This window comes from Bos indicus x Bos taurus, chromosome 24 (genome assembly GCF_003369695.1).
Source record: "Bos indicus x Bos taurus breed Angus x Brahman F1 hybrid chromosome 24, Bos_hybrid_MaternalHap_v2.0, whole genome shotgun sequence".
Taxonomy (NCBI): Eukaryota; Metazoa; Chordata; class Mammalia; order Artiodactyla; family Bovidae; genus Bos; species Bos indicus x Bos taurus.
Window position 1 is genome coordinate 21,907,346 of NC_040099.1, and position 15,322 is coordinate 21,922,667.

Genomic DNA, 15,322 nt, shown 5'->3' on the forward strand with positions numbered 1-15,322 from the left:
TTTGGCCACCTGATTCAAAGAGCCAACTCATTGGAAAAGACCCTGATGCTGGGAAAGATGAAGGCAAAAAGAGAAGGGGGTGGTGGAGGATGAGATGGTTGGATGGCGTCACTGATTCAACGGGCATGAATCTGAGCAAATTCCGGGAGACAGTGAAGGACAGAGGAGCTGGGGTGCTGCAGTTCATGGGGTGACAGTCAGACCCGACTTGGCGACTGACCAACCACCATGTACCAGGCAGTCAATATCCTGGGATTACTATGTGGAGATACTGTGGTGAATAAGACAGGCACAGTCTCTGCCTTATGGACAAAAGCAAAACAAACAAACAAAAAAACAGAGAAGTGAATAAATGAGATCACTTCTACCCAGTGCTATGAGAGTGGGGAGGCTTCCAGGAGGAAAGGTGGTCAGGAAGGCTGAGGATCCTGACCGCAATGAACCTATAGAGCTGGAGAGTGGGGGTGGGGGCAGGGAAGAGACTAGTGGGGCCTTACAGGAAAATGTAAGGAATTTTTATGTCATAATTAAGGCAGTAGGGGAAAATTCCCCTGGAGGACGAAATGGCAACCCACTCTAGTATTCTTACCTGAAAAATCCCAAGGACAGAGCAGTTTGGCCGGATACAGTCCATAGGGTGGCAAACACAACCGAGCAACGGAGCACAAGCAGGAGTAAGACAGTTAGGGATCCATTAAATGTATTTACATAGGGGAATTAAGTTGTCTGATTTCTGGTTTTAAACGATCACTTTGGCAGCTGCTTTGTAATATAAACTGTCAAGCCTCAAGTCAGAAAATGACCACGCATTCTGCAAATTCAATGTGAGCTCACTGCCAAAGCTCTTGGTTAAGAGTCTCATCTTGTTTCCCTGACAAGTAAACTGGTCATAATAAAGTTGTATGGCATAGCAAGTAGTTGGCAAAGGTGAGAGTCATGCCCTGGTTTCAAATCTTGCTTCCCACTTACCAGTTATGAGCACTCGGCAAGCTATTTACTTGTGCCTCGATGATCTCAGCTGTGAAATGGGAGTAACAAAAGTTCTTACTATCTCAGCGTTGTTGTGAAAATGAAATTACTTGTAAAGCACGGTGATAGTGCCTGGTACAAAGTAATTAACATTCATAAATATTCATAATACTTCTTTCAGAGAACTACTGTGACGATCACATGACATAATGCATGTGAAAAGGCTTATGAAACCGTAAAGACTGTCTTAGTGGCAGAATTCTTTCTTTTCCTTGTCTTTCAAGCGGAACCCAGAAAGCTGGGATACTGGGGGAGGAAGGCGCGAGGCCAAGCGCAGCCTCAAAGCAGTCATTGTCGTTGGACAGCCCTTCCCCCGGCGCAGAGCGCATCTCCATGGCAACGTGGGGCTTCGCCTCCCCCCGCCTCCTGGGGCCCACAGACCGGAAGCAGTCCGCGCCGGGGGCTGCTGGGAAACGGCTTGTGAGCGGCGTTTCTGCGTCGGACGAGGACAGCGAAGCGGCTGAGGTTCCCGAGCCCGAGGTTTGCGCGAGTAGGGGGGAAGGGTGTGAGAGAGACGCTGGCCTGGGGGCTGCAGACTGCTTGACAAGAGTCAGCGAAGAAGCCTGGCGGGAACCTTCCTCGGCTTCTTCCAGAGGCGCGGGGGACAGGCCGCGGTTTCCGTGCCCGGCAGTTGTGGGACGGGCAAGGGAAGACAGAAAGCCAGATAGGGCTTTCAGCACCCTCGAAGAGTCCTCCATCCCTTGTGTCCTTCGCGACCCCCGACTTCCCCTCCCCCATCAGCCGGTTTTGTTCTATTTCGAGGCCCTGGAATCTCGCGGAGAGTTCTGGGATTCTTTTCGGGCGGAGGTGGGAGTGGGCGGGCCTCGCGCGGGGCCTGCCGGGACTTGTAGTTCAGCCGGCCGCGGGCGGAAGTGCCGCGGCTCGTTTGCTGTTGTGGCCGGGTGGCATTCGGTCTGAGGAAAGCCGCCGCCGCGAGTGCGGGGAAAGTGGGCTGAAGTTGTTGGGGTGGGGGCGCAGTTCGCAGCGGCACTCTGCAGGATTGCGTGGGGAGGTCACCTGGGACGGGGCTCTCCGCCCAAAGACGGTCGGGACCGCGGGCCTGCGCTCGCCGCACCTCCTCACATCCCACTGCCAGGGTGCTGTTTGAGAACGTAAAAAGAAGAGAAATTTCTTTTCTATAGAATGCTTGAGCCGTAGAAAGGTAGGGTCTTGGAATAGAAACAGATCTATAGGCCAAAGCTACATGTTTATAAGGCCGCCACACTCCAGAGTATTGTATTAAACTTGTGTGTATGTTACCTGATAAGATCTTTTCTGATTCCTAGTTTTGGTAGGGTTACAGGAAGTTTTTGGAAATTAGCTTTCATATTCTGGGGCCTGTATGGGTGCATTGAGCAGCTGCGTGGCTCATTCTTGACGGGTGTTGTAGACAATGGCATGGGCATGACTGTGCAAATACCAAGGAAAGGATCAGAAATAGCACAAGGTTTCCATGAAGGTAGTAACTGTGGAGATTGTGAGTCATTCAGTGTCAGCGGAAGAATCTGCATCACAAAGGTGTTAAGAGAGTTCTTTCCCCTAGAATTTGCTGATTAATGCCTGTCGTTCCTAATTTAAAGGTATTTATGGGGTGGAGAGTAACTGAAAAATAATTAAATTTTATGGCACATAGTGGTTACTTTTTCCAACATTATTATCTATTCCTGAGCAAGTGAATTTTTTTTTAAACGTATATTTAAAGTCCTAGTAGTTCTTAAACATTTAAAAAATAACCCTTAAACGTTTTGTGAAAAAAAATTTTTTAAAACAGATAATAAAAAAGCAGTCCCTGCTTGTGAGATGACCTAAGTGTGTCAAGGAACACCAGTATTGAATTATAGATAATGTGTTCAAGGGTCAGATGCATTTAGATAACACTGAGAACGGCTGGTTTTTAACTTAGATTCTTTTGATTGTTGAAATAAGTTTTGTTGATCATAGGTTGGCAAACTTTATCTCTAAAGGACCAGGGTAAATATTAAGTTTCTCATGCCCTATAGTGCCTATTGCAACTACTCAACTGTGCTATTGTAGTGTGACAAATGAATAAAATTATTTATGAGACAGATGATTTAATTTCATGTCATTTTCACATGTCATGGAGTGTTCTTTTGATTTTTTTCCAACCATGTACAAGTGTGAAAACTATTCTTAGTATACGCATTGTACAAAAATGGGCAGCAGGCCAGATTTGGCCATGAGCTGTAGTTTGCAAACTTCTGGTTCAGGTTATTTATTGATTGGAATTTTTAATCTAGTAAAAGAATACATTTTTATTTCCTTTAATCATTCTGTGTCCAGGTTCTTAGAATGTTTAGTCATTTACATATTTTTCATTTCTTGTGTCTCAGGAGTGCCTGTGAAGAAAACTGGGTATTTCCCTAAGGTATCTTGCCTTGATTGTCTTTCCTTGAAGTATTATAAATCAGGATGTCTGCACAGTCAGTGGAAGAGGATTCAATACTTATCATCCCAACTCCAGATGAAGAGGAAAAAATTCTAAGAGTGAAGTTGGAGGAGGATCCTGATGGTGAAGAGGGGTCGAGTATCCCCTGGAACCATCTTCCTGACCCAGAGGTTTTCCGCCAGAGATTCAGGCAGTTTGGATACCAGGATTCACCTGGGCCCCGGGAAGCTGTGAGCCAGCTTCGAGAACTTTGCCGTCTGTGGCTCAGGCCAGAGACACACACAAAAGAACAAATCTTGGAGCTGGTTGTACTGGAGCAGTTTGTTGCCATCCTTCCCAAGGAGCTACAGACTTGGGTTCGAGAGCATCATCCAGAGAATGGCGAGGAGGCGGTGACAGTCCTGGAGGATTTAGAGAGTGAACTAGATGACCCTGGACAGCCAGTAAGTTTCCTGTGTTAGGAGCACTGGCATAGCAGTATTCACAGCTTCTGAATTAGTTCCACTCAACTAAGTTAGAATTATGTTTATGCTTCCCCTCCCCCCCTTTATTGTTTATGCTGCTTTGCCCTCTAGGCCTCTGCAGCATATGTTTTGTATGTTTTCTTTGGTGTGTGTTTTAGTTTTGATTCTCATCAGGTTCCTTCTCAACTGAACCAATTCTATCATTTCCAGGTTTCTCTTCGGCGACGAAAACGGGAAGTGTTAGTGGAGGAGATAGTATCTCAAGAAGAAGCTCAGGGATTACCGAGTTCTGAGCTTGATGCTGTGGAAAACCAGCTCAAGTGGGCATCCTGGGAGCTCCATTCCCTAAGGCACTGTGGTGAGGACCGGAACTCTGTGTGGGCTGGAGAGTGAGAGTGTGGCCCTTTTGTCCAGAACTCTGCTTATTTTTACTGGGAGCAGGGAGGGGGAATAATCACCTTCACCTGATTGCTTAGACATAGACACATTGTAGGATTTCTGTTCTTATGTGATAACAGTTGGTTTGCTAACCTTGAGTCTTTTATTCTTCAACATAACATCATCAACCTTTCTTTGCTTTTATGTCTGTCTTTGAAGGCCTCCCCATTTCTGGTGGGCATTTGACTTACTCTGAGCCATAACCCACCGGTAGACCAGGTCCCTCTCTATTGCTTATTTGCCACCTGTTTCACATCCTTCCAGTTTCCTACCTAGTACCCTTGGTATAATAAGCTTGCTTCTTCAAATCTAGTTTTTTTGTTTGTTATCACCAAAATCTTTTAGAGTTTTCAGCTTTTTTGGTTTTTCTTCAACATAAGTACAGAAAAATTAAATGGAAAGATTGTTCACTAATGCCATTCTTTCCCAGCATCTTGGCAGTTAATGCCACATACTTATTTATTTTGATACAATCCTGTATATTCCTAAACCTGCTAGATCTCTTTTTCATATTTATAGGAATTAAAATGAAATTTTGTTTGCGACTGCTTTGGGCATCATTTCTTGAGGTAGTTGAAGGTAATGCTAGTGCGAGCCAGATGAGTCCTGAGTTCTGCCCCTTTGAATTATGGGGTGTTCTTCTCTGCAGTAAAGTTTGAGAACCAGTATCTTTGGTTGTTGGAGGTGGCATCTTCCTGGGTGGCAAACTTCTCCCTTGCTTGAATTGTAGAATAGACTTAATTCTTGCCTCTTTAAACTGTAGAATAGAATAATTCTCACCTCATTTCAGCGTTCTGGTCTTTACCACACTTGGGAACTAAATTCTTTCTGTGCCATTTATCACCTTCACACTCACTTCTCTGTTATTCAAGTCTTCAGACCTCACTAATCTCTGACTCGTCAGTGTCTCTTTGTCAGCTTTCTTTTCTATCTCTTTCTTAATCATTTGTTACAGACTTTCTCACTATGTACAAGTTTTTTGAGTGCTTCTGCTCACCCTTTAGTAACTATTCATCAAAGCTTGAAGTTTCAGGAAGGTCTTAAATGAGACTTACTCATACCACTCCTGCCTATAGGTAGATGATGGTACCTCATGTTGGTAATTCAGGCTGTTCTTTCACTGTGCATATCTTAACAGGCCTAGAAGTCACAGCTCATCTTAATACCATGACAAATACCAAATGCAGCAAGTTGCTTTTATAGGAAAACTTCAGTCATTAAAAGGGCCTTGAATTTGTAAGTGTCGTGTCCCAAGTTAACACAGGATGCTCCCGGCTTACCTTCAGCTGCTGCTTGTCTGGACTGCTGTATTCTCCTTGTAATCTAACTTGGCTTTGACCTGCCTTGTCTTGCTCATTTTAGAAAAATCACTGTCTGACAGATTGGTTACTTACACTTTGTATTTTGATATAATTTCTCCCTTTTTCAAAGCAAAACAATGTGACTCCCTGATGGCAAATTTTGATTTATTTTTCTCCTGACCTTAGCTGCATCTCTGTGTCTCCTAACAAACTTAGACTCTCTGAAACATCTGTAGTTTTTCCACCCTTCGATTTTTGACCACCATTGTGTAACCCACTCCCTGTGCTACCACTCACTAGTATACAGCCTTTTAATTCCTCATATGTTCTCATGCTCTCACCTCATTAATCTCATAATCAGTTGTTTTCATTTTTTTTCTTTTTTGAGAGTAGGCAGTATCATCACCAGTTTCATAGTGCTGTTTATAGACATATACAAGCTATTTACTTCTAGTTCATTTTTTTAAACTTTTTTTTTTCTTCAGTTGTCTGTCCTCCCAGAATAGGAAGTAAGTGATATTTACATTTTCTGTTTATTTCAGATGATGATGCTAGGACTGAAAATGGAGCTCTAGCTCCAAAGCAGGAGATTCCTTCAGCAGGAGAATCTCATGAAGTTCCCGGCACTCTCAATATAGGTGTTCCTCAAATCTTTAAATATGGAGAAACCTGTTTCCCTAAGGGCAGATTTGAAAGAAAGAGAAATCCCTCCCGAAAGAAACAGCATATATGTGACGAATGTGGGAAACACTTCAGTCAGGGCTCAGCCCTTATTCTTCATCAGAGAATCCACAGTGGGGAGAAACCCTATGGATGTGTTGAGTGTGGGAAAGCATTCAGCAGGAGTTCCATCCTCGTGCAGCACCAGAGAGTCCATACTGGAGAAAAACCTTACAAATGTCTCGAATGTGGAAAAGCCTTTAGCCAGAATTCTGGGCTTATCAATCACCAGAGAATCCATACTGGGGAAAAACCTTATGAATGCGTTCAGTGTGGGAAATCCTATAGTCAAAGCTCAAATCTTTTTAGACATCAGCGAAGACACAATGCAGAAAAACTTCTCAATGTTGTGAAAGTTTAAGAAATTAAAAAAAAAAAGTCAGCACTCAGGTCTTTTTCTTCTGAAATGAAGACAAAATTAAAAACATGAAATGACATAGTTTTCCTATAGACTGTTAGAAAATCCACTGGGAAATGTAGAAAATCTTTACCCACTATTATTATCTTGAAAGGAATGGTGTCATACCTGCCTAGAAACTGAAATTTTAAACTTAATTCAGGTGTTAATGCCTAATCTTCCATGTGATATTTCTTATTATTTTTCCTAATGATGAGCTACCTGATCTTTGTCCCTTTGTTACAAAGTTTGCTTCTTAGACAGATACATTATTTGTGTTGGTCATCGAAATGTTCTTTGCAAGGATACATTCCCTTCTGCATTGAAAAGCAACATAAGAATTACAAAATCTGAAAACTGAAACCACTTTTTCCAAATTTACCTGTTTCCTTTTACCTAATTTGAATATGCATTTTTGAAAATAGAAGATAAAAGGTGACCAAAAACCAGAGTGAAATGAGCCTTAAAACTCAGATAAGAAGTGACGGTTGATAAAACATCAAAAAGTGACTGGGATACCTAGATTGGGGAAGACTGACAAATACTTTGATCCAATAATTGAAGTGTATCAAGAATTTATTCTAGGTATAATCTGCCTGCTGGAAAACTCAAAAATAGCTCATCCTACCTGTAATTGAGAAGCAGCCCACTCATGAAAATAATGTCTACTCATGTATCATTAGAAAGTGAACAGTTTAAACAAACAGTTGTAAAGCTTTGAAGGTAGAAATTATAACACTAGGGGAGGATCTGTAGTGAATGGCAGTGTTGAAGGGCAAATGTAAACGAGTAATGGTCTGTCTTGGCTTTTAGAAAACAAAAGACTTGAAGATCTAAGTCGTTATTTTTCTTTCACTTTTGTTGAGGACAGGAAAATCCCTGATAGGTGGGGAACAAGGTATCAGGGTTTTGATTTTACTCTTTTGGTACAAAAGGGTTGAACACCAAGCTAACAGAGCAGCCATGGGTTTATTATTAAATTTTCTACCAACAAGGCACTGTGCTAGGTACTGTAACCCTGCCACGGGTAGGTAGGTATTCTTCCACTGTAAGTCACTGGGGGTTGGTATAAAGCTGTTTCCTGTGAGTTAGCCGCTCCCCCCACCCCAATCTAAGTAGTCTTGGGGTTGGGGGGTCACCTCTGAGATTCCTAGAGCCATAGTTCTCTTACCAGGGTGTTGTATTGGGGAAAGGAGGACTCAGCTCAAAGAGCTAGCCAGCTCGTCAGCAGTCTTCAGAGGTGAGTCCAAGATAACTATCACAGTTTGGAAGTTTATGGGTCTTTTATTAAAAAAAAAAACTAATCAATCTCTAGTAGTATTGAGGTTGTACTTAACATATTAGGTTGAATGGATTGTTCTATTTAAAAAAGAACTAGGCTATTAACAACTAGTTTATTAATCGTCAGAGTTGGTGGAGCTTTTTTTAATTTTAAGTCTTAACACATTTTTTAAAAAATGTATAAAAGTAATAACATGGTAGTAGTAGGATTATATACTCCTTGGTTGAGAATCCCAAATACTGTGGTTCTGTTTAGTGGAAAACTCTGGAAGTTAAAATATATAGAATATGAGAAAAGGCTTTTTTATAGTGGGCATAATTGTGTGAAAAATGACCCATGTGAATAAAAATATTACATATTTCCAGAGTTTTGGGATACATCTGGTGCTTGGATCAAATTAAAAAATGGAAGGTGCGATTTGCATGAGGCTGTTAAAAAGCAGAGTAATAAATTCAAGGCTAGCTGGTGGAGAAGTGAGGCAGAATGGAGCTTGTTTATAGAATTTTTTGATAATTATAAGAAATGTGCTTTATAGATTAAGATTTATTGAAGTATAAATATGTAGTAATGATATAATGTATTTTAAGTTATACAAGAATATGTAGGGACTTTTGTTTGGGTCTTTTTCTCTTTGTGGCTAAGAGGAAACAAGTCAGAGTCCAATAAAGCTATGAATTCCTCTGCTCTAAGATAAAACGGTCTTGGGTTGATTGATTTATTTATAACTGGCTTCTTTCCAAGTAGGTTCTGAAGTGGCATATTTGGAATACTGCTGGGATGACAGAATTCTTTTATCAGAGTAGGTAAGAATGGAGTAACCTCTTGGTGGTCAGAGTTTCATGGTTTTTTAGATCTTCTGCTTTTCCTGTATACAAAGAAGCTTCCCTGTGGTACATTCGTCATAAATGCCAAAGATGTTTGGTGTAATGTGAGAACTTAGAAAAAAGTATTAGAGTTGGCAAATGTGAGTTTGTCTTGTCATCTCTGATACCTGTGTGTTGTTTAAGAAGGATTCTGAGACTAAGGCAAGGCTCTGGGGGGAAAATGGACTGGACGCCAGAAAACTGGGTGATGATACACATTAAAAGGAAATGATTGTGTACTCCCCATCTCTGGTTATCCAGTGCTCTGTGATTTCGTCTGGACTTTTCATTTATGTCCACTCAGATGATCATAGTTGGCAAATCTGGGGGGTGCCCAGCTTTTGATGAAGTGGTGATCTAGCATTGCCAAGCAGTGGCATCTGTTGGGTTTGCAAATGAGCAGTCATTATTAACAGCAAGCAGACTGCTTATGCCTGACCAATAGCCACTGAGCACTTGCTCATTACTGCGAAATTTTCTTTTGATTTTCTTGGAGGTTGAACTCTCCACATTCACACCCAGTTGGCACTTGATCATTTAGCAGTAGGTCTGTCACATTTGTGTAAGTTGCAGGGAGGGTTCTATGTACTGAAATAATCTGCATGCCAGTCATTGGGTTAGACACTACCCATCTCCCTTAGATTTGTAGACTAGGAAAGCAAGATTTAGAGATCGCGTGACTTGCATGTGGCCAGTTAGAGCTAAAACTCAAATCTAGTTCTGTGAACTCCAGGGATGTATTTTTTTTCACAATGCAATGAATGATGGCTATTAAACCTTGATTGGTAAATTTTATGCTTTTATCTTATGGTTAGCAAATATAAAGGCTATTAAAACATACTTGTTTGACTTTTCTACAGTGCAGAAATACAAAATGAAAAAGGACATATCTTTTTATGGTCTAAATTGACAAGTAATAATTATTTGGTTTGCTCTTCTTCCAGACTTAGGCATATACATAATTAAGCAAAAACGTGTTAATAGCTGACAGTTGTCACTGTACACAGACACTGTTGGAAGCGCTTTACCATGGATTAACTCTTAATCCCCCACCAACCATATGAGCTAGGTACATATCCCCATTTTACATGTACTGCACTGAAAATTGCCTCCTCTCCCTCCCACTTGGATGTAGACTTTTATTTTTTTATGGCTACATACTAACCCATTGAATCAATACGCTATATATAACTGGGACTTCCCAGGCAGTCCAGTGGTTAAGACTCGGCACTCCCAATGCAGGGGGCACAAGTTCAGTCCCTGATTGGGGAACTAAGATCCCACATGCCACAGCACAGCCTAAAAAAATATGCTGTAACTCGTTAGACAACCCCTACTGGTAGGTAATTTCATTAGTTCCATTTTTTTTTTTTTATTACAAAGAAAGGTAGAGTTAACATCCGTATATATTTTGCTGCCTCTGTGGGTATTTCTGTAGCGTAAATAGCCAGAAGCAGATTTATTGGGTCAGGAAATGTACATATTTAACATTTGGAGAAATACCATGAGAAAAGATTGTACCACTTTGCAACTCCATCACTAGTTAAGAGTGCCTCTTTGCCTACACTCCCAACAACCCTGAATCCTTCAATGTGTTTGCTCTTTTTTTGTTGTTAATAAGGAGAATTATCTTTTTATACTTTATTTGCAAATATACTTTTTATTTCCAATTGTGAATTGCATTTTCCCATTTTTAATTATGAAAATATAAAGGACTACCATCTCAGTGTACAAAACTTTTATATAGGAGCGAAGAGAGACCCTTTTCTCCAGCATTTCCTATCACATTCCACTGCCCACAGTTGAGTATGCATTCATCTAATCTCCTTTCCATAATTCCCATGTGAATATGCATATACATATAAATGCCATTTTTACATAAATAGGATATATTATGTATTGTTCTGCAGCTTGCTTTTTTTTTGTCTCGAAAACCAATCCTGAGGTCTTTAAATCTCCTTAATGGTTGAATAATATTCAATACTATGAAAATACCATTATTTAACTGTTCCCTTATTTTTTCTTTTGCTATTACATTGCCAAAGTAAACATCTCTTTCTTATCTTTATGCATGTGTGTGAGTATTTTTTTAGAGTGGAGTAGAAGGTAGATTGTTGGGTCTATCAGATTGTTACCAGATTGTCTATCAGGGAACAATCTGATAGTAGACCCACCTTAGCCTTCCAAAAGGCCTTCATGACTTTCTGTTTTCACCAACTGTATGGAAAGTGCTCATTTCCCCATAAAGCTTTACCTGCACTTGATAATTTTTATCTGATGGGCAAAAAAGAGAGGATCATTTTACATTTTCCTGATTAATGGCAAGGTTGAGGTTATTTTCATATATTTATTGGCCATTTATAGTTTTATCATGGATAGTTTGTATCCTTCACCTGCTTTTCTCTTGAGTTATGTGTGGATATATGTTGTTTCTGTTCAGCATCTCTTTCCCCGTCTTGTGATAACAGTAAATATTGTGGGGAGCCCATTCCCTGTGGCTTAGGAGAGTACATTACCAGGTCAGGCCTTCCTGAGTCCCACAGCTCCTTTGCCACAGTGATTAAAGAATGGGCGTGTAACCCAAGTCAGGCTAAAGAATACCCTCAATGGAACTTCTGCTGGAACTCTTGGAAAGAACGCTCATCAGAGATCCCACGAACTAAGGACTGTGTAAGCCTGAAAATTTGTACTATGTGGAAAGAGTCTGAGGGGAAACTCAGAGGCTAGCAGAAAGGAATGAGATCTAAGTTCTAATGTCATTTTTCTGGAGGCCCTAGATCCAGCTGTGCCTAAAGCCTGCCCTACCTCTGGACTTTAACGTTTTGTGAGCCAATAAAGTCCCTTTCTTGTTTAAAATAATTGAATTGGGTTTCTGTCCTGATTAATATAGGTTGTTTGTATTTTCTTACTGATTTGTAGAAAACCTTTGTAATTTTAAATTCTAGACTTATACTTTATGCACTACATAAGTTAATAAAATTAGCATGGCCTTCCATGATGTGGCCTCTGTCAGCCTCTGCCATTTGTTACTCTACTCTTGTCTACATCACACAGCACATTCATGTACTTTAAATTCCAACAATAACTGAACACATTGGGAATGTCTATAGATAAAAAACATCACACAGTCAAGTCCTTGGCATTTCTCTTCTTATCCTTCTTACAGATTCATTAACTTGGGACCCAGACTGGGGATTACACTGCTGAGTCTATGCTGTACCCACCTCCAGCCATCACTCTTAGGGTGTTCCCCCACAAACATCCCCTATATGTGACTTGGAACTCCTTCCCATGTCCTCCATTTCCTTACCTCCCCACAATGTGGTTTTCTGGGATCCTTTTTAAAAAATTCTCAGGCCTGTGAATTTGAAGTTGCTCAGGCCCAAGACTGCCCTGGGGTTTATTGCTATTGGAAACTACAGATGGCATTCTAGGCATGGGAACAGCAAGTATGAAGAATTTGATGTAGGAGCATTGCCTGATTTGTTCAAGAGACAAGGCCAGTGGGGCTGGAGCAGAGTGAAATGGGTGAATGTAGTGGGTGAAACCAAAGAAAGGAGTTAAGGGTGGAGAGTAGGGCCAGATCATGGGATACTTGGTTAGCCACTGGCGAGAACTATGAATGAGATGGAAAGCTCAGAGGTTTTGGGCAAAGGAGTGTAATGAGTAGGTACTGAGACTAGAATAAAGTGTCCCAACTAGTTTCTTTAAATTCGTAAAAAGTTTCTCTACATATTTTTATGTAAATCTGTAATAATATAAACTAATATATAGCTACATGAGAAAATCTTAGAAATAAAAAGCATTCCAAAAGTAACCCATGAGTCCACAATCCTAGTATCATCCCAGTAACAATTTTATGTTGTGTCTACACCTATAAAAATGCACTCTGTATACCTGTCTCTGTCTCTACTTACCATACTGTGTTTACAACAGAAAGAAAAATCTAGAAAGCAGTAAACAAAGTCCATATCTTCGTTTCTTAGTGCCACTTTTCGTCAACTGTGGATCAACTGTGCTTCTACCTGAGGCTGCCCTCTGTTGGGTCTAAGCCACCCTCAAACCTCAAAGGCATGCTCTAGTAATCCTTACCTCTTGCATTATAAAGTTTTCCTCTCTTTGAATTTTTTTGAATTAGCATGCAAATATCCTTTTATAAAACCATCACAAAATCCTTCAGACCAAGATGACTGAATCTAACCTGCCTGAGCAAGTACAATATTAGACAAAATGTATCAGAAGCAAAGAATAGGAGAGAGGAGATCCCTGAAATGGGAAATGCGAGGCAAATTTGGGGCTTCCCTGATGGCTCAGATGGTAAAGAATCTGCAATGCAGGAGACCTGACTTCGACCCCTGAGACGGGAATGCAACCCACTCCAATATGGCCTGGAGAATTCCATGGACAGTTCCATGGGATCCTAAAGAGGGGGACACGACTAAGCAACTAACACTTCTAACTTTCACTGCCTGTGGCCTTTCAGGCCACAGCACAGGGAGAGAGAACTCAAGCAGAACCTGGCAGTCTCCCTCAATGAGAAGATGGAGCACGGGGCCCTGAGAGGTCAAGGGACTAGCTTTTGCAGGGTGGAGTACCAAAGAAGAGAGCTAAACGTTGGAGATCTGTAGAGGGTCCTTCACAAGCATTCAGCTGAGTGGAAACTATCTGAGGTAGAGGAAAGAACCATCCAGAATAATTAGGGGGGGAAATCACTGGAATTCAATGGCCAGGAATAGTACCATCAGGCAGAGCAGAAAGCCTTAAAAGTGACAGGACATCTGTTAGAGCTGTGGTTCTCAAAAGAGGGCAGTTTTGGTGCACACACACCTTCCTGTCCCCCCACCCCCCACTCTCACAGGAGGCAATTGGTGACTTCTGGAGACAGTTTTGGTTTTCACAGCCAGAGGAGACGAACCTATACTGGCATCTAGTGGGTGGAGGCCAGAGATGCTGCTGCTGCTGCTGCTGCTGCTAAGTCACTTCAGTCTCTGTGCACCCCCATAGACAGCAGCCTACCAGGCTCCCCTGTCCCTGGGATTCTCCAGGCAAGAACACTGGAGTGGGTTGCCATTTCCTTCTCCAATCCATGAAAGTGAAAAGCAAAAGCGAAGTTGCTCACTTCACTAAGACTTCACTAAGACTCTTAGTGACCCTGTGGACTGCAGCTAAACATTCTATAATGAATCATCTGGCCTTAAATGTCAATAGTGCTGAGGTTGAGAAACTCTGGGTCCAAAATGTAGTCTTACCTCCATAGGAGAAAAATGAACCCTAGACAACACTGCCTGAAAGATATTTAATAGCAAGACCTAATAGGATAAAACTAAGTAATTTAAACACATCCAAGAACAAAGCTCAAGAATATACATATATTAAAAATACTTAGCACCCAACAGCATACAATACACAATGACTGGCATCCAATAAAAAATTGGGTAACTCACATCACGCAAAGAAACAGGAAAATGCAACCATAATAAGAAAAACCAGTCAAATTGATCCAGAAGTGACAATTAGACAAGCTCATTAAGACAGTTATTAAACTGTATTCCATATGATCAAGAAGCTAAGGAAATACAGAACATGCTCAGTAGCAACATGAAATCTAAGAAAAACAACCAAATCAAGCTTTTGGAGATGAAAGCTACAATATCAGATTCTTTTTTAAAAAAAGCACAGATGGGATTAATTGTGGATTAAACATACTAGAAAAAAAAAATTACCGTAGGTAAGACATAGCAAAAATCATTCAAAATGAAAAAAAGGAAAAGAAAATACTGAGAAAAAATGAACAGAGCTGCAGTACAGTATTGGAGAATGGCACCCCACTCTAGTACTCTTGCCTGGAAAATGCCATGGACGGAGGAGCCTGGTAGGCTGCAGTCCATGGGGTCGCTAAGAGTCAGACACGACTGAGTGACTTCACTTTCACTTTTCACTTTCATGCATTGGAGAAGGAAGTGGCAACCCACTCCAGTGTTCTTGCCTGGAGAATCCCAGGGACAGGGGAGCCTGGTGGGCTGCCGTCTATGGGGTCCCAAAGAGTCAGACACGACTGAAGCGACTTAGCAGCAGCAGGCAGCAGCAGCAGCAAGGTGAGGGGAGAAAGGAACAGAGAAATATTTCAACAAATTATTTCTGGGACACAGTTTTTACAGGTAAATTTTTAGCCATGAAATATATTAGAAAAAAAGTCTTGATTTAATTACTTCAGCTTCCACTTTAAGAAACCAGAATAAGAATAAATTAAGCCCAAAGTAAATAGAAGAAAAGAAAGACTAGATTGGAAATCAACAGAAAACAAAAATAAGGAATCAATTTCTACACTCTATTTAAACCAAAAGCAACTTTTTAAAAAGAACAAGATAAACTTCTAAGCCAAAGTGATCAGGAAAAAAAAAAAAAGATGCAAATTATATCA

General features: G+C 41.0%; 1 protein-coding gene across 2 annotated transcripts; it reads left to right on the forward strand.

Annotated features, from left to right (window-relative positions):
- Nucleotides 1-1,400: 1,400 nt before the first annotated feature.
- On the forward strand, nt 1,401-11,897 carry ZNF24 (zinc finger protein 24). 2 transcript variants are annotated; one of them, XM_027526298.1, is made up of 4 exons: nt 1,401-1,509; nt 3,381-3,879; nt 4,111-4,258; nt 6,182-11,897. In XM_027526298.1, the coding sequence occupies exons 2-4, from the start codon at nt 3,460-3,462 to the stop codon at nt 6,718-6,720; spliced, it is 1,107 nt and encodes a 368-aa protein (XP_027382099.1). In that variant the 5' UTR covers nt 1,401-1,509; nt 3,381-3,459; the 3' UTR covers nt 6,721-11,897. The 2 variants fall into 2 exon arrangements, with proteins under 2 accessions (XP_027382099.1, XP_027382100.1); XM_027526299.1 differs by lacking the exon at nt 1,401-1,509 and adding an exon at nt 2,065-2,191.
- Nucleotides 11,898-15,322: the final 3,425 nt, after the last annotated feature.